The sequence below is a fragment of the Folsomia candida genome, unplaced genomic scaffold, assembly GCF_002217175.1.
Source record: "Folsomia candida strain VU population unplaced genomic scaffold, ASM221717v1 Fcan01_Sc004, whole genome shotgun sequence".
Taxonomy (NCBI): Eukaryota; Metazoa; Arthropoda; class Collembola; order Entomobryomorpha; family Isotomidae; genus Folsomia; species Folsomia candida.
Genome location: NW_019091196.1, coordinates 8202736 through 8219238, shown reverse-complemented (window position 1 = coordinate 8219238; position 16503 = coordinate 8202736). Strand labels below are relative to the sequence as shown.

Sequence of the window (16503 nt, the reverse complement as noted above, 5' to 3'; positions counted from 1 at the left end):
TCATTTGCATTATTTAATGACGATGAAGATGACGAGGGTGCGAAGGAATTGTACTTATTGTTATTTGTATTTGTGCTTGGCGAGTTGAATTTGTACTGATTGTTGGAGTCGATTTGGTGGTCATGATTTTCCGAACATGTCTCTCGATACGGGTCGTAGCACTTATTGCTGCACCGTTTCTGTCCGATGGAACACAACACGGTCAAACTTGACGAACCCCCGGCCGACTCTCGGAAACAAGTTTGCTTCGTTGGATCGTAACATTTGACTCCGCAGAGGAGATTGTGTCGCAAACAGGTGAAAGAAGCGTCGTCGTTGTTATTATCAAGTTTGGCGTAAGAGTTGTCACGATTGTTGTTGTTGAAGCTGTCAAAACTCGTAAAAGAGTCGTCAGATCCGGTATTTCTGTTTATGGTACGAATCCCATCACTGCTGCTGGGGAAGGAGGAAAAAGACGTCGAGATTGGTCTGATCGCACCCACGATGCCGTTCTGATTCTTCCCGTTAAGAATTTGTCCTCGTGAAGTACAAGTCTCGTGATCCGGATTGTAACATTTGCGCCCACACTTTCTCTCATTCCAAGGACACAGAAGGGCATCGTCGCCTGCGCCGTAGCAGTTGAATTCGTAGGGATCGTAACATTTTTCGCCGCAGAGAACCTCGTCCTTATCGCAGAGGAACTTTCTCTGACCGTTGAACCCTTCTAGGCAGGAGTACGAGTTGTAATCGTAGCATTGATTACCGCATAAATCTTGACCCTTCATGCAAACTTTGCTTCTTCGACGTTGTTCGCCACCTAGAAAATTCATGAAGAAAAATGCTTTATGTATTTCTCTGTTTTAGAACTACGCATTAGTTTCAGTACTTACTCGAGTCTGCTCCAAGTTGGGAAAAAATTAGTAGCAAAATATTTACTAATAAAGTAATCTGAATGTTAAGGAATATTTTATTCTTAAACATTTTTAACTAAAGTTCTAGTAGATTAAGAGCTTGGGAGTATTATTTAGTTTATGGTTTAGATGTTGTTTTCGCGTTGACAGGATATTTTTTTATGTATATTATGATATCACTTTATTACAATAAAATTTTCCGGAGTAAAAAAACAGAGTTATTAAACAATGGAACTTGTAACAACCAAAATATACTTAAGCCATGTAATTAGAATAATATAGATTTGGAGTTCTAATAATTCACCACACCTAAAGTACGTGCGTGGTAGCTTGTGGTAGGTTTACTAAATACTTACATAATTGTGGCAAGAACCGCAAATCACAACCCAAGGCCAAGGCTGCAATTCAAATTTTGTAATTACCTATTAAGCTTAAGTAGTGCCCATTCAACTTGAGTAATAAATGTAGACCATTAACTTTTTGGGGAAGTGTTGAAAATTAAAAATCGAACAGATCACCGACACGAATAGAATTGCAGGATATTACAGTTCCTTGATTGATTGGAATTCTTGTTGAATAATAAATGCATAAATAACAACACGGGTAAAGATTTAATTGCATAAATGTCTGCTCGTGTTCCGGTGTTCATGCCGAAAATAAAAATGATCCGACCCGGTGTAAAAGTCATAATGTATGGAATGGAATGCTAATTTTGTTGAAATGTGTGGAATTATCCTCGTACGATTTGTATATTATGTAAAATATTTAGCGCTACATGAGACAATGCGATTTTGCAAGTATTTTTCCGGAAATATGTATATGTCATTTCCGGTCAGGTTGACCCTGGGCGTTTGGCGATATGGGTGTACGAGCACGCGGATCAGACGCATTATTGTCGCGACGTGTCAATTGATTTGGACCTCTGTCCTCCTCCTCCTTCTCGGCATTGTCGTCGTCATCGTTCACTTCCGCTTCTCCGGATGACGTGGAATTGAAGAGGTCCTTGTTCAACCTCCAAATGCTTTCACCCCGCACTAAATCTTCCGTTATGGTCATGCGATACCTGGCGCAACAGGCGCGTGCACACGTCCGGTTGTAACGCTGACATCGGGTCAAAGGTTTGCAGTAGTCGACAGTCGCTGTGGATGGAATTGTGGTGTCTTTAACCCGCATTTTACGACGTGGCATGGACAGAGCAGATTTCCAGTCTGCAGTAAATAATGATTATAAGATCGTGACAAGCTGTTAAATTATTGTGGAAAGATGAAATTATGTATGCATGCATGTACGTATTACAGATGATATGCTTTCGAAGAAGCAATTGAGACTCTTCATCCAGCATCCACTCCATGTCTTCCATATCGTGGATTTGAGTGGTAAGAACGTTCAATCCCATGTCCTCTGTTTGTGAATCTGCCAATCGTCTCCGGAGGTCGTACCCATGCGCTTCAACTTTATCCTCCAAAGCACTACGATACACATTAATTTTTAATTTTGACCCTAATTCATACCCCAATTAAGTATGTCACCTTTCCATTGTGACGACTAAAACTTTTGGTGCATGAACTCTAGCCCCGGCCAATTGGCGGATTGGTTTTTTGTGCCTATTCTTAAAAACGTCCAGCCCCTCAAAGTTCGGATGGATGAGAGGAAGATGGGCATGATGACGATGGACGCGTCGACCCGCACCGGCGCTAGCTTCGAGGGGATTGTCACCCCCACTCGTCATGATGCTGCTGTTCATACTGCTGCTTCCCGACATGCCGGACACGGTACTTTGTAAATCGGGGATGACTTGTGAACCGCTAGTAGATCCACGTCGAAGGCCATTTTTTACGGGGGCTTGTGGTTCTTGTGAGGGTGGTGGGTCTGGGTCTTTTTTGGGGTCATTTTTCTTCATGGTTTTATATAGTTCTTCTAAATGAATCTGTTCTTCTAATTGATCCGTAACTAGGCTGAAGTGACCACGTTTTCGCCGCATCTTCCGTTTCAGCATGGGGAATCCTATAGAAACTTAAATTCCGTACGGTGATAATTAAAGTGGGTGGAACTTGGTTAAAGTTCATGGAAATTAGTTCCCCTCGTTAGTAAAATACTGCACTTGTCACTTGTATTGGTAAGTCTAACGAGCAAACAGTTATATAATACCTTATATTTAATTGGTCGCGTGTGACATCAACTATTTTATTTATTAGAATTGTCCTCAAATATGGATGAGCCCAACTCCGAACCAAGTACGTCTCCCGACACGATCGGTAACACACAACTTGTCCCCTTGATTAAAGTTCCAAAGCACAGCGGAATGAAATGTCAGGTTCGTATACATAGTTGGTGCACGGTTATAATTATTTCATTTCGCATGTCTACCGATTATTTGATTGCTGACAATTACATACAGATTTTCGCAAAATTGGAGTTTCGCAACAAGCCAAGCAAGTCAATTTATGACAGACTTGCATTAGCTTTAATCAATAAAGCGGAATTGGCTGGGATTATGGAACCCGGTTGGTTATACACACTTATACATTTCCTTATTATTATTATGATTGGTAAAATCGTACAGTTTCATCCAACCTTGATGGCAGGATGATTGGATGCGTGGGAACATTTCTGCATTTTTATGTGCATATTTATACCAACTAACTTGATTAGTCTATTAATATTAGAACCGCTGTTGTGCATTTCTCGAACGCTTATAAGCACAGTTTTGATCGTCTGCATCGTTACCATTATATTTTATGCAGGGTCGACTCTCATCTTTGGCCCAGATCCAGAATTTTGCTTTGCCTTACTCAACATATGCAATTCCAAGCAGTACAAATTTCTCGCCTTGGTTCCCGAATCTATCGTCACAACCACACCCACTCCACGGTTGGTGCATGATTTGAAAAATTTCGGAGCAACAATTCACCCAATTCCGGAAAGTTTCGTAACTTCGAAGGAATTATGTCTCAATGAAAAAGCTCAAGCTTTAGCAGATTCAGAAGGAGGAATCAATCTCATAGCTTTTGTTATGGCGAATGATGGCGTTTTTAATTCTGAAATTGATCAATTAACACAAGAAATTGAAAAGTCTGAAGTCGTACCACACGTATTTGTGGGTGAATTAGATAATCTCGGAATCCTTGACAGGTTACATAAATTAGACTAGTTTTTAACCTATGTAGTTGATTCTACATAAGCCAAATCTCGTGTGTTCAGAGTATCACAGAAATTGTCCCAGAGTTTCCCAACCTGCAAAATTTTCGGGGTCGAGTCTGAAGTGTATTCCATCGCCAACAAATGGAAAGGTTTCCATCGCCCCAGTCAGCATCCTGGCACAAACGTGGTCACCATCCTGGAACGGGGAGCTTTCCGGCTTGCCCGAGACCTGAACAAGAAGGAGGACTTGTATTGCGGAGAAAGGGGTGGGGCCGTAATGGCCGGCGTGCTTAAAATTATGGATGACTTGCTCCCAGAAAAAAAGCATGACAAGGATTTCGTCATCATTTGCACACTGCCCGATTCCCTGTACCATTCGCACGGAAAGTTTCTGAACGTCGACTTGATGAGAGAAAAGGGCTACATGCCTGAAGCAGAATTTACCTCGCTCTACTGGTGGTACTTTCTGGGCGTGGGCAACCTCACGTTCAACACGTTCCCCTCCATCGTGGCGAACGCTTCAGTGAAACAAGCCGCCTCCGTGCTAAAGCTGCATCCCAGAATTCTCGTCTGGACAAAACCTGATCATCAGAGAGATGTGGAAAATATTCTCGGCGTTTTGACCGAGGATGCGATGAAATTGATTGAAGTCAATTACAAGGAGGAGGAGAAAAGGGGTGATATTAGTTTGAACGATTGTGCAGAATTTCTTCATCGTGCGTAGAAAACGTCTCTTCATAATTGATACAACAGCATATTGTATTTCTCATGCCGATTTGGCTAATTTTTAGCATTTGGAGCACTCGACTGTCGCGGAAAATTGGGCGAATTGGACAAAATTCTGGAAACGTATCCATTTTCCGTTATCTACAATGACATTTTTGAATTTACTGCTGGAGCTGCTGCCCCCACGTATTTTAAAACACCGCTGGCCCTGGTCTCAATTAAGGAAATGAACGAATGGACATTTTCAGTTGAAGAACATCATCGTAATTGAATAATCATTAATTTATTTAAATTATTTAATTGATTTCAATAAATTAAATAAAACTTAATTTAGGTCTACAATACGGGTGGGAACCGGGGGTCGGATTTATGATGGAGAACAATGAACCTCAAGAACAAGAACCTGGAAAAACAACCGACTCCAATACGAACGACATTTAATGCAAATCTAATACAATAGCAGAAATATAGCGTTTTTGTAAATGCATACAGAAATAAAATCCAAATTGTTAAGTACACAATTAAATCCGGAGGTGACATTTACATAAACAACAAATGTTTTGAAAATAATTTGTATTATTTTCGATCCCAATATTGACAAACATTTAGATACTTATTATTGCACTTACATATTTACGACATCGTTCAGCCACGCTCTTTGTGTTCGTTTTGAAAATGACGATTAAATCAGTCTTGTTTCTCATTCTGCTAAGTTTTGGAGATGCAGCTTTTCAAACCCCCAAGAAATCATACGGGCGATCAAGACTTGTCATTTATGCTGGAAAAGATCGCCATGAAGTTGATGGACAGACCTGTTCAGTCGGGATAGCATTCGCACAACCGACGGTGTTATCTTGCATTTGCATTAATGGAGTGTAAGTTGAGAATTGTTTATACACTCGTTTGGATAATATTATTCCAATTGGAGGAATTTTTTAGATGGGCCTTTTACGGAGAGAATTGTTCCCCTTTGAGCATCGTAGGAGGCCAGAATCACTGTTTTCCCCTGCCTAATGCACAAATTACAAGAATAAACACGATAAGCAATCCGATGAGACCGTTTGGAAATTCTCTCGTCCTTTTCAAAGAAAACATGGAAAATATTCAGCAAAAAGTGTATCGAAATGTCCACCTCACAAGTACAGTTCCACTCGACATCATCACCGTAAATTCCAGTTGGACGATTACCAGTTTAAATGGAGATCAACGTTTTTGTCTAAATTCTACCAAAATAATTGCCTCGATGATGGACAATGGGGGCGGTTCTCGTACAAAAGACCAGACCTTTGAAGGAGTATTCTGTACGTTTAAAAATCTCGCAAACTTCACGACCGACGTGGGTGAAATTCTTCGTGGATGTAACGATTCTCTCCCAATAATTGAAATACTTCCGACAGAATGCCAACCTATTTTGAGACAAACGTCGGAAAATGTGTGCAGTTTTCTGGAGCATGATTGGGGAACGGTGTCAGATTTTCCGCACGATAATCAATTATTAGACTGGGTGAATGGAAGTAGTAGCAGTATTGTTGGGAGGAGTGCTCGAAAAAGTAAACATGCGCCGAAAGGGGAGGCGAAAAAAGGAGGCGGCGGTGGAAAGAAAAAGGAGGGAAAATCCACCCCAGCCGTAACCTCAGATAAGGACAAACTCAAAAAGAAATATCCCAACATGCCAGCCTGGCTCAGGAGGGAAATTGATTCCGAACCCACAAGTAAAGAACCGGAAAGCGAGGACAAATCCAGCAGTGCAAACATGACGCAGGAAGAAATGTGTATGATTATGACAAAATAATTTGCATGTTGACGCAAAATTTGCAAGTATTTTGATAACCATTTTTTTAGTACGCCGATTTGATAACGAATGGAACAACGTGGATCAGTTCAGCCATCCCCAGATGACAGATTCGAATCAAATCATTACCGAAGAAATTTGGCAGTATGAACGCACCGTGATTAAGAACAATTTAAAAATCGTGTCCCCTCAGGATTCCTATGCGAAGAAGACGCATCCGACGGAAGCCATGATTTCGAAACTGATTCTCCTCTCGAAATCAATTATGCGTCAGATTTGCCCCATGGAAAATTCTGGTTTGTTAGATCTCACTGTTAGCGTGTTTTTAAGCCTGCAATCCAAAATATTTGACTGGAATGACTCTACCTTTACGCACTTGGATTTCAAAAGAATCGAGGCATCCTTGACGCGATGTTTGGAACATGGTAACACATCTCTTCATATTTAAAAGTAATAAATATTTCAGTTAAAGACTTAATTATTGATTCTGCAGCCACACCAATCCCAGCCATCGTGGAGCACAATAAATGCCAGCAGAATGACAACGTCCATATTCCACGAGCCCTTCGGTCCGATGGTTTTGATCCTGTTATCGAATCCGTTTGGAAGATTTTTGTATCCGTGCATTCCTACTGTTACAAAACGTTTGACAAGTTTTACAGCGATCATCACAAGTACACGACGATTATCATACCATTGTTTGGAAAGCAGCTTCGTCCATTCTGGTACTATGTAAAATATTTAAACTGCTGCACAGAAACTTGATAAGATAACCTAAAAAATCCGACAGGCTAAAGCCAAAAAATGCCGTAGAGGTGGATGAAGCTCATCAACCGTATGCTGGACTTTTAGGCAACGTGGGACAAGTAATGGCTCACTTTGACCGATGTACGTATGCTGCCAGGACTTTATCCAAATTCCCCTTTCATCTCACGAGACCGATTGGTTCCGGCGATGCGGAGGAAGCTAATGAGATAATTGAAAAGTAAGATACATTCATTTTTCAAGCAACACATATTTTGAGACAATTGCCATAAATCGCATCCTCACCACTTATTTTTGAATGTGTCTAAAGTACCACGACCCTCGACCCTGACTCCACCACAGAAACGAAGCGGCGAAGGAAACGAGAAGTCTTAAATGAAGAAGGGTGGAAGAAACAACGCCGAATTTTGGAGGGTCTTGGGTATTGTCTTAAAAAGTACAATGAACCAAAAGAACGATTACACCAACAGTGTAGCAGCATTTAACACATTTCATAATTATTTCTTATTTCGTGTTGCAAAGAATATTAAAACATCTGAGTTTACATATATACAAATACGTCTATTTTGTGTCATATTTCTCGCAGAGAGATACGTAATTATGCATAGATATCGTATGCATAATTATTTATAACCTAAGTAAATCTTACCAGTTTCAACTTTCATGTCATCATGCACGTATGCGTCTCTGAAATGTTGTTTCTTCAGCAAGTTGTCCTAGTCCAAGTGCTGTTTAATAAGTTTAGTTTAATCAAGTATGAGAAAAGACGTGTCTGTCCAAGTTTCATTTATTTACAGCACTTGAATGAATATCATTACGTGCTTCTTAACTCGATATGCTTAACATTCTCCCCCAGCCCAGTACACATCTGATTCTTGTCTTGAGCTGATCTAATTAAATATGTGTCTGTTTGCTGAAGAAAGTCCAGCAGAAACTTAATCTTCTTTAAATATTTATGTAATACCACAATCCGATTTATTTATTTGCTGTCTACGTCATCAAGACGAGAAGACATGCGTTCAAATATTACTTCTTCTCCAGCGACACTTCCAGTTACACCAGAATTGGTGTCCGTACAAAATTAATTAGTCGCAATAATGGACCACACCACAGAAAAAGAAACAGAACAACAAACCCACCATCGAAACCGAAACGTAAACTTTCAAGTAGATGAAACAATCCGAATTCGAAGAGAATCTGACTCTTCTTCTCAACATGAATCCATCAGTGAAGAAGTTAGCGTGGTTAGAAATATCAACATTTTCCTCGACCCTGAAGAGCTCGCAGACGCGATCGACTCCTGGGTGGGTGGGGTTGACGATGGTGGATACAACCACCACAATCAAGTTGACGATTTCGTCTCATCTTCCTCTTCATCCTCTGAAAACTCTAATAACAAATTCTGCTCGCATAAAACGTTCGACATTTTCTTAGAGATTTTGTCCTTAGGTTTTACCATGTGTGATATGTCTTTCGTGGGAATATTAGTGTACAGACATTACATGGCGGATGAAGACCCACTCCAAGCGTGGGCAATGTTGTTGCCTATTTTTCTGTCGACTTTTGGAGTTCAGTTGTTTTTCGAGAAATATCCTCCGAGTAAAAGTTGGTATAATGAGATACTCAACATTCCTTTAGTGGGACCCATATTGTGGTGAGATGATGGAACAATTATTGTGAATACATCCTACATACATATATAAAAATATGTATATATGTAACCAACGAATTGGAAATTTGCAGTACAGGTGAACTTTTATACGCAAAATTGAAGCCGGCGTCTGACGAGACACATAGGATTGAAGCAGAGAGCATAAAACTGAAACAGTATGAAAGCATGTTTCGTGCATTCCCGGAAGGAATGGTAACACCCAAGTTCTTAAAATTTACATAAATATAACAGTAAATTCAAGAAATGCATAATTCTCACGTATGTATGTAGGTCATGTTGTCCGTCCTATTCATCAATCGTACGGAACAAAGTGCAAATTTTCTGCAAAATTGTAAGCTTCAAATGTTGTAAGATCCGACTCTTAATAAATCAGTACACGTTATTATCGTAAATTTTCCAGGGATGATGGAAATTCTTTGTGTCATATTTGCAATTCTCTGCCTTGCTGAAGCCCACTGGTATGGAATTGTGTCAGACTTTTATAGGATTCATGACAAAGGGAAACCAACTCTTTTTAATCATGAAGACCGACAACGGCCACATAAATTGCAAATGTGGCAAAAATTCTTACTCTTCTTCCACGCAGTTTTAGCCATTGGTAAATATGTCAATAAGTTATTGCTTTTTCACATTTATGCCCTAATTTGAAACACTCTCTTCAGGCTTGCGCATATTTTGCGAAGGACTCATCCGGGCCACAGTCTATTTCAACCTGAACAAACAGAGTTCAATGTTGGGGTCAAAAACTCATCACACCTTCGCCGAAGTGCTTCTTATCGTATTCTTTGCGGAAATGGGAATACGCTCCATTCTACATTTGGCTGCACAAATCTTACGCGAATTGTCCATCGATCTCTATAAATGTTTGCTGAATCCATTTTTTGAGCCACAATACAGGCGGAGAGGACCCGGAAGTGGGAGGCGAGGTTATGCTCGCATCGACACTCGAGCCATTGACGGCACTTCGCCGGGCGACGAAGAGTCCGAACACTTTGAGGGAATTCATGGCGCAGTGAAACACGGACTTTTAGCGACTTTTTCGCCATTACAATTCCAATCAAAATATTTGCCTACTGTGATGTGGTTTTACGTGGAGAATCTCACATTTCTCATCCTGTGGTTTCTATTCACTAGAAAAGTAGGTAACCCTCAAATTGCATCGGTTCACAAGTTGGTTGAGGATTTTTTGTTGTGAACAGGTCGAAATCGCTACAGGATCAGCGTTTATCGTTTACGACCGCCAAGTGATGATCATCGCGATGACCTTGTTCCTTTCCTCCTTGGTGATGCAGGGGGTGGTTTCCTATCTGACCATGCCCGACTCGGATGTTTGCGTAGTTAGAATACGCCGGGTTGCACATCGTTACATGACCATGCCATCGTTTCCCTCGGTGGCGCAAGTTTGACTAAAATACGTGCACTTCGAGTAGCTATTTCCGGTAAATGGATGCTGCTGGAAAATGATACATAAAAATATGTCCAGGTTGAGCTTGGTTTCTTTTTTTACGTATTTAATATGTAGTAACGAACGTTATGCAATAAAACAAAAAGTTTGGTAACTTCTTCTATTACTAAAATACTAATTTAAACTAGCATCATATTTCATTTTGACCTTTGATACTCCAGTTCCAGGCATGATTCTAGGAAGGAATGAATGTGTTATTGTTTGAGGTGTCATATTTTTTTTAATTACTTGCCAAAATATTCCGTTTAGTATTTCCTTCTCTCACACGTACATACATCAGTCGGCATTCATACATATTTTATTTAGTGCTCATGTTAGACGTGATGGAGGTGGAATTAAATCAATTTTATTTTGCTGAAAGGGAAGACCATTTTTCCGGGGGATGGATAACAAGTTCAAAATTCCGTACTTTGTTGGTTGCTGTGTTCAATTTGGTGCGAATAAAATCGAAATTGTAGATGCAGTTTGGTGTCATAATTTTGCACGTTTGTCGGTTTGTAGGGGATTCGAGTGATGGAACTGACATATCAAATTATTTCATTTGGAGAAGATGAGGATAGTGTTCTTACGGGATGGCATTTTTATTGGTCATTTTTTGGTAAAAATTTAATTTTAACATACGCAATTGTGTCACGTCGTAATTAAATCTTTAATTTTTTATCATTTTTAATTTTATTTTCATCTTTACTTTAGTTATTCGAGTTTTGCCAATTATATTTGGAGTCATTTTGTTAATTGTCGTCCTAAAGGTTTTCACAAATTATTTTCATTTCACGCTTATCAATCCTCAAAAACAAGCATTTAATACTCACAATGGAGGCGCAAACCATGTTCAGCGCAGATAACTTTTTGACCATGTTAGTTTGGAAGACCAAGTCTTTAGAAACAACATTTGGTTTGGCACTTGAGCAGATGCGCAAAATTCGCCACTTTATAGGCGCCGCAAGTTCGCAAAAATGCTTGATTTTTCAATGCACGGTCGAGCGCGAGCTCATTTTTTCCGTCTCTCTCGCTCCGACGCGAAGATATTGACGACAATTGACGTCGTAATCCTTCATCATCCGCATTTTTCACCAATAATTCCGAATTGTTATATTTTTAACTATAAATTTTGAAATTAATTCACCCGGAATTTCGTAATTTGATAAGATTTTTGGACAAGAATTTCTGCAATCCTCTGGTCTGCATAGGGTCTTTATCGTCACAGTCAAAACTTTTCTGAACAAGGTATAAAAATTATTTGACAACAGAGTGTTGATACTTTCTATTAAGATAAATTTTGTTTATAACATTACGAAATTGGGGGAAATTTATAGTTAAAAATATAACAATTCGGAATTATTGATTGAAAAATGCGGATGAAGGGTTGCGGGGTCAATGCCCTCGCGTGGAAGTGAGAGAGTGAGCGACAGAGACGGAAAAAAGCTGAGCTCGCGCTCGACCGTACATTGAAAAATCAAGCGTTTTTGCGAACTTGCGGCGCCTATAAAGTGGCGAATTTTGCGCATCTGCTCAAGTGCCAAACCAAATGTTGTTTCAAAAGACTTGGTCTTCCAAACTAACATGGTCAAAAAATTATCTGCGCTGAACATAGTTTGCGCCTCCATTGTCAGGATCACTATGCTGGGTGCGTAATTTGGTGTTTGGCAGAATTGGGAATTGTCCTGACGTATGGTAGCATGATGTATGATTTCTTTAATAAAATTTGTTCTACATGAAATTCCAAATATTTCAAAATTTTTAATAATTCTTCATCCACAGGTATACGATTTCTCCAGATAAAGAATCCTGGGACGATAACGATATCGTTAATTATCTTTACTGCATTCTCCGCATCGTCAGCGTAGCATTAGTCTACGACTTTACGGAACATGTCAAAGGACAGAAAATTCAACAGGAGAAAGTCGACAAGATTTTACTCCGGAATCATTTTTGGTACCAACTTTCACTCCTTCACAAAGAAAATGCAGCCTTGCTTGCATCCGCAGAAGAAGAAAGTGTGAAATAAATTGACGAATTTCGAATTTTTTATTGTATAAATATCGATTTTAATAGGATTCTTGTTCAGAATGGTGAACCTCTCGTGAACCGGTTTATCATTTCATACATCCACAAAGGTTGATCATAGGGAGCAACATGACCCGCATTTCGAACCAGAACATACGCCAAGTTCCTGGCGAATTTAGTATACCCTGCAATTTCCCCATTGACCTTCCAAGGTCGTCGAGGAGTTCTGGAAAACTGGTTGGATCCAGGCCAGTCCAGATTGGAAATAAATTTCTGGACCCCGGTGTGTGGAACAACGAGGTCTAATTGAGACGCGTAGATAAGGACTCGGTAATTTTCCTTTAATAAACGTTCAACCCAAGGCTTTACAGATTTGCTGATGTCTTCCACCATATTTTCTAGAACTTCTGGACTAAAGCTTGAAATAATTATTTTATGAATTTGTTTATATGAATGAAATTTTCATGTAAAATTGTAAACCTGCGAGTATAAGGTTGATTTCCGACATGGATGTATTGTCGAATACTCGGCTTATTCAGGTAGGGGACGTAGGTTCGAAACTCACGTGGTGTAGATGAATGCAGCATATTCAAATATTCCGAATAGCCAGTCATGTTTTGGAAAAGCGAGGTGGACGTTTCAGGGTCTCCAACAATTAGTCGCTCAACAGCCTATTTTTTAAGTTCGTAAAGTTTTAAGTCTGAGAACTTAAAAAATTTCCAAAATGCGTAATATGGAACTTACTCGAGTGGCATCGGCCCATTCTTCGCCCTCAATTAAATCCCTAATCTGTGCCTCTTTTTCGAGAAATGTGACCTTTTGGTTGTCGTCGATAAGCCCCATGTGATAAAGATACTCGCCGTACTCGTTTTGAGTGAGTGGATCGAAAAATCCTGACCCGATCATCATCCCCTTTAAATTAATTTTTATGTGGTTTCTACCCTTTTTCCGGTTTTCGAGGTGAATTTTTAGACAGACTGAGGGCACATATTTTCCTGGAATTAAGCGTTATTATTAGTATTTTCTTACTACGTATGCTTGAAACAATTGGAGTGCAGTTACCAGCATACGATTCTCCAGCTATGTAAAAATCTCTCTCTGCATATTCAGGAAATGCACGAAAAAACTGTTGTATTCCTTGAAATAAGTTAGTACCGATGTCAACCTGGTTTTTTGAGTATCCTCGAGCATCGTCTGTAAAACTGAATCCTGTCCCGACTGGATTATCAATGTATACTGAAATTAAAAGATAAGTTGAGGTAATTGGGGTACATAATGTCCACTATTTATTATATACGAAAAAAAATATTACACAAGCTATGCGTCATGGTCCAAGCATACTGCCGTTGTTCCAAGAAACCTTGTAGGTTAATTTTAAATGGTCCATTTTCCACAAAGAGTCCGAAAAGTGAGGATGTTCCAGGTCCTCCATTCAGCCAGAGGATCACTGGGGCTTTGTCTGGCTCAAACTAAATAACAGGACGTAAGCATGTAGAAGCTATTTACATTTTCTCATTTGCATCATTTCGAACTCACGGCAGCCGGAAAAAACCAAAAAAATAGGTTCGAATTATACTCCTTGTTCACGGTGAAGAATCCACTGTAACTTTTAATCACGGAGAGATTGCTGCTAACCCTTGCCTGCTATTGAACCTCTTCATTTCGCTTACCCTTACTCACCGCAGTCCCATTGGCGTTCAGTTCTGGAGCAAATTCTTCAATCAACTCGGTAAAAAATAATTTGTCCCCACTTTTACTTTTACTATTCGACCCGGAGTTATTTTGTAGCTCAGATAACCCATCGAGGTGCAGAATAGATGGATACGTAATCCATCCCAAGGATGCCGGTACGGTGTATAAAAATGTTGCTACCACTGCTAAAAATATGTGCAAATTTTTTTGCATTATTTGATTTTAAAGTTTTATTGTAATGCATTCAGTTCGAATTGTTGGGGATGACTGAATTTTGAATTTATATGAACTGACAGTGACATTGTGGAGATGCCTCATTAGATATGTGGGAAGAAACGAAAGTAGTTCATCGCCTATTGTAAATCAAAATTATGTGAACATTTAGAACTGCAGTTTTCAAATCTTGACAGAAAATCAGTGTAAATCATAAAGACGAAGAATGGGAAGGTGAACTGAATTGCATTGCATTTCCTTCGTAAAGTGTAAACCAATGTCATGTCAGTCAGTTGTCAGTTTTAAACAAACTGGGTTAGATTATAGATTTACGACACGATTTTATTCCGTACAATACCATCCGTGTTTTACATGAAGGAGGGTATTGTGTGTGATAAATGGTAAATGAAAAATGAGACTGATTTAAATGAATCTTGTGTGTTTATTTGTTTTAAATGTCCATCAGCTAAGCTAACAATAACATTATGTGAAGATTTCCGACTTTTAACTACAAAAATGCGGCACTCATCATCTCGCCTCTATTTTCCTTCTGTTTTGTGAGTTTAATGTTGATTCCTGAACGAATGGCTTAAACGAAGCAATATATTTATTCCAAATCGATTAGAAGAATGAATAATTTATGCATTTCGGAAAATAAGCTTTTCTCAAATTCCCCTCATTCTAAGAGAAACATCTTTATTTTTGCATTGAAATTGCCATCGATGATGAGATGTTTTATACAGATGTCAAGTCCTCGGATGTCATCAGTGTGTGTCACGAATGAAATGAAAAAACCTATCAGTACAGCTTTGCTTAGCCCGAACCAGGATTAGTAAACCCATGTTCGTCTGTAGTTTTCTATAAAATTATGTGCTACTATTTTACATAATACACTAATTCTTGCATTAAGTAACATCAATCCTTCGTATTACTAGGCTCAAAATTCTAAAAATATTTACTATCCATTGTCCTTGACTACTTCCCAGTGGGGGTCGCCTCTATAGCCCCTTTGGTTAATTTTTGTTCATATCTATCTTCATATTATTTCACGAGCAGTCTGGTTCAAGTGCCGGGGGATTGGAACTTAGTACCTGGGAAACGTCACTCAAAAGTTCCGATCCCCTGGACATTATAGTTATGCAAGTTACAGGGAAACGGAACCCACTTGTCGCAGGATTTAGCGGGCTTCGATTCCTCGGTACCCTCTTACGCAAAAGTTACGATTCCCCGGAACCCAACATTTTTCTTTAATTTTTCATAAATTGGATATATTTCCAAGAAAAAATTTTATTGTCTCAAATTAACCTCCCACCAATGAAGAACATTGGATAAAAAAATTAGAATTTTTTAAAGTGGCGTTTTTCCTAAAATCACAAATATCTGACAAATTTGAGGAGCGGCAAGTCCAAAAAGGTACGGGGAATCGTCACCCAACAATTATTTTCAGGGAAAAATACAATTATTTTGAGAGAAAAATAATTGTAACACAATTATAACGTAATAATTGTAACAATAACTGTAAAATAATTGTATTTTTCCCTGAAAATAATTGTTGGGTGACGATTCCCCGTACCTTTTTGGACTTGCCGCTCCTCAAATTTGTCAGATATTTGTGATTTTAGGAAAAACGCCACTTTAAAAAATTCTAATTTTTTTATCCAATGTTCTTCATTGGTGGGAGGTAAATTTGAGACAATAAATTTTTTTCTTGGAAATATATCCAATTTATGAAAAATTAAAGAAAAATGTTGGGTTCCGGGGAATCGTAACTTTTGCGTAAGAGGGTACCGGGGAATCGAAGCCCGCTAAATCCTGCGACAAGTGGGTTCCGTTTCCCTGTAACTTGCATAACTAAAATGTCCAGGGGATCGGAACTTTTGGGTGACGTTTCCCAGGTACTAAGTTCCAATCCCCCGGCACTTGAACCAGACTGACGAGAGAGCAGTCAGGATCTCTGGTCCAAATTTCAGCTTTCTATGTTAATTTCTAAAAATCGGTATGGGTCACCCCATAGGGTCGCTCTAGATCAAAATTTTACCAATTTCATGTCATATTCTTCCATTACGACCCATAATTAAGCAACCTCTCCACCAAATTTCAGCTTGATATGACGATTTTGAAAAATCAGTATGGGTCACCC

General features: G+C 39.2%; 5 protein-coding genes and 1 long non-coding RNA gene across 7 annotated transcripts; 4 read left to right on the top strand and 2 right to left on the bottom strand.

Annotated features, from left to right (window-relative positions):
• Positions 1-928: 928 nt before the first annotated feature.
• LOC118435199 lies at positions 929-3179 on the bottom strand. Of its 2 annotated transcripts, XM_035850743.1 has the most exons (4): positions 3039-3179; positions 2420-2903; positions 2187-2359; positions 929-2098 (listed from the first exon to the last, which is right to left on the bottom strand). In XM_035850743.1, exons 2-4 carry the CDS (start codon positions 2884-2886, stop codon positions 1713-1715), a joined length of 1026 nt encoding a protein of 341 aa, XP_035706636.1. In that variant the 5' UTR covers positions 2887-2903; positions 3039-3179; the 3' UTR covers positions 929-1712. The 2 variants fall into 2 exon arrangements, with proteins under 2 accessions (XP_035706636.1, XP_035706635.1); XM_035850742.1 differs by lacking the exon at positions 3039-3179 and having other exon boundaries at positions 2420-2908.
• LOC110849067 (cysteine synthase) lies at positions 2887-5631 on the top strand. Its single transcript, XM_022096443.2, has 7 exons — positions 2887-3006; positions 3086-3204; positions 3289-3394; positions 3635-4022; positions 4092-4747; positions 4823-5020; positions 5092-5631. Exons 2-7 carry the CDS (start codon positions 3100-3102, stop codon positions 5196-5198), a joined length of 1560 nt encoding a protein of 519 aa, XP_021952135.2. The 5' UTR covers positions 2887-3006; positions 3086-3099; the 3' UTR covers positions 5199-5631.
• A 501-nt stretch (positions 5632-6132) lies between these two features.
• Positions 6133-7848, top strand: LOC118435200. The gene is made up of 3 exons (XR_004834594.1): positions 6133-7274; positions 7340-7534; positions 7625-7848. It is a non-coding gene; the product is annotated as an uncharacterized LOC118435200 (long non-coding RNA).
• Positions 7849-8126: 278 nt separating this feature from the next.
• On the top strand, positions 8127-10563 carry LOC110848475. Its single transcript, XM_022095702.2, has 6 exons — positions 8127-8968; positions 9058-9178; positions 9257-9317; positions 9387-9584; positions 9649-10124; positions 10186-10563. The coding sequence occupies exons 1-6, from the start codon at positions 8412-8414 to the stop codon at positions 10390-10392; spliced, it is 1620 nt and encodes a 539-aa protein (XP_021951394.1). The 5' UTR covers positions 8127-8411; the 3' UTR covers positions 10393-10563.
• Positions 10564-10774: 211 nt separating this feature from the next.
• On the top strand, positions 10775-12491 carry LOC118435450. Its single transcript, XM_035851516.1, has 5 exons — positions 10775-10885; positions 10953-11049; positions 11145-11200; positions 12065-12135; positions 12213-12491. The coding sequence occupies exons 1-5, from the start codon at positions 10775-10777 to the stop codon at positions 12457-12459; spliced, it is 582 nt and encodes a 193-aa protein (XP_035707409.1). The 3' UTR covers positions 12460-12491.
• Positions 12476-15493, bottom strand: LOC110849066 (venom serine carboxypeptidase). The gene is made up of 7 exons (XM_022096442.1): positions 15455-15493; positions 13995-14099; positions 13771-13927; positions 13521-13694; positions 13203-13453; positions 12939-13129; positions 12476-12876 (listed from the first exon to the last, which is right to left on the bottom strand). Exons 1-7 carry the CDS (start codon positions 15491-15493, stop codon positions 12516-12518), a joined length of 1278 nt encoding a protein of 425 aa, XP_021952134.1. The 3' UTR covers positions 12476-12515.
• Positions 15494-16503: the final 1010 nt, after the last annotated feature.

Excerpts from the sequence above, each read along its gene's own strand:
- LOC118435199 (XM_035850743.1), bottom strand. The coding sequence starts at position 2,886 with ATGCTGAAACGGAAGATGCGGCGAAAACGTGGTCACTTCAGCCTAGTT. Across the intron at positions 2,360-2,419 it reads TTAGTCGTCACAATGGAAAG|TGCTTTGGAGGATAAAGTTG; the intron begins GTGACATACTTA and ends TGTGTATCGTAG. Across the intron at positions 2,099-2,186 it reads TCTTCGAAAGCATATCATCT|ACTGGAAATCTGCTCTGTCC; the intron begins GTAATACGTACA and ends TATTTACTGCAG.
- LOC110849067 (XM_022096443.2), top strand. The coding sequence starts at position 3,100 with ATGGATGAGCCCAACTCCGAACCAAGTACGTCTCCCGACACGATCGGT. Across the intron at positions 3,205-3,288 it reads ACAGCGGAATGAAATGTCAG|ATTTTCGCAAAATTGGAGTT; the intron begins GTTCGTATACAT and ends AATTACATACAG. Across the intron at positions 5,021-5,091 it reads TTCAGTTGAAGAACATCATC|GTCTACAATACGGGTGGGAA; the intron begins GTAATTGAATAA and ends AACTTAATTTAG.
- LOC110848475 (XM_022095702.2), top strand. The coding sequence starts at position 8,412 with ATGGACCACACCACAGAAAAAGAAACAGAACAACAAACCCACCATCGA. Across the intron at positions 9,318-9,386 it reads TGCAAATTTTCTGCAAAATT|GGATGATGGAAATTCTTTGT; the intron begins GTAAGCTTCAAA and ends TAAATTTTCCAG. Across the intron at positions 10,125-10,185 it reads GGTTTCTATTCACTAGAAAA|GTCGAAATCGCTACAGGATC; the intron begins GTAGGTAACCCT and ends TGTTGTGAACAG.
- LOC118435450 (XM_035851516.1), top strand. The coding sequence starts at position 10,775 with ATGGAGGTGGAATTAAATCAATTTTATTTTGCTGAAAGGGAAGACCAT. Across the intron at positions 10,886-10,952 it reads TGGTTGCTGTGTTCAATTTG|GGGATTCGAGTGATGGAACT; the intron begins GTGCGAATAAAA and ends GTCGGTTTGTAG. Across the intron at positions 12,136-12,212 it reads CTGACGTATGGTAGCATGAT|GTATACGATTTCTCCAGATA; the intron begins GTATGATTTCTT and ends CTTCATCCACAG.
- LOC110849066 (XM_022096442.1), bottom strand. The coding sequence starts at position 15,493 with ATGTCCAGGGGATCGGAACTTTTGAGTGACGTTTCCCAG. Across the intron at positions 14,100-15,454 it reads TTTTGAGTGACGTTTCCCAG|GCAAGGGTTAGCAGCAATCT; the intron begins GTACTAAGTTCC and ends GTTCAATAGCAG. Across the intron at positions 13,928-13,994 it reads TTTGGTTTTTTCCGGCTGCC|TTTGAGCCAGACAAAGCCCC; the intron begins GTGAGTTCGAAA and ends CCTGTTATTTAG.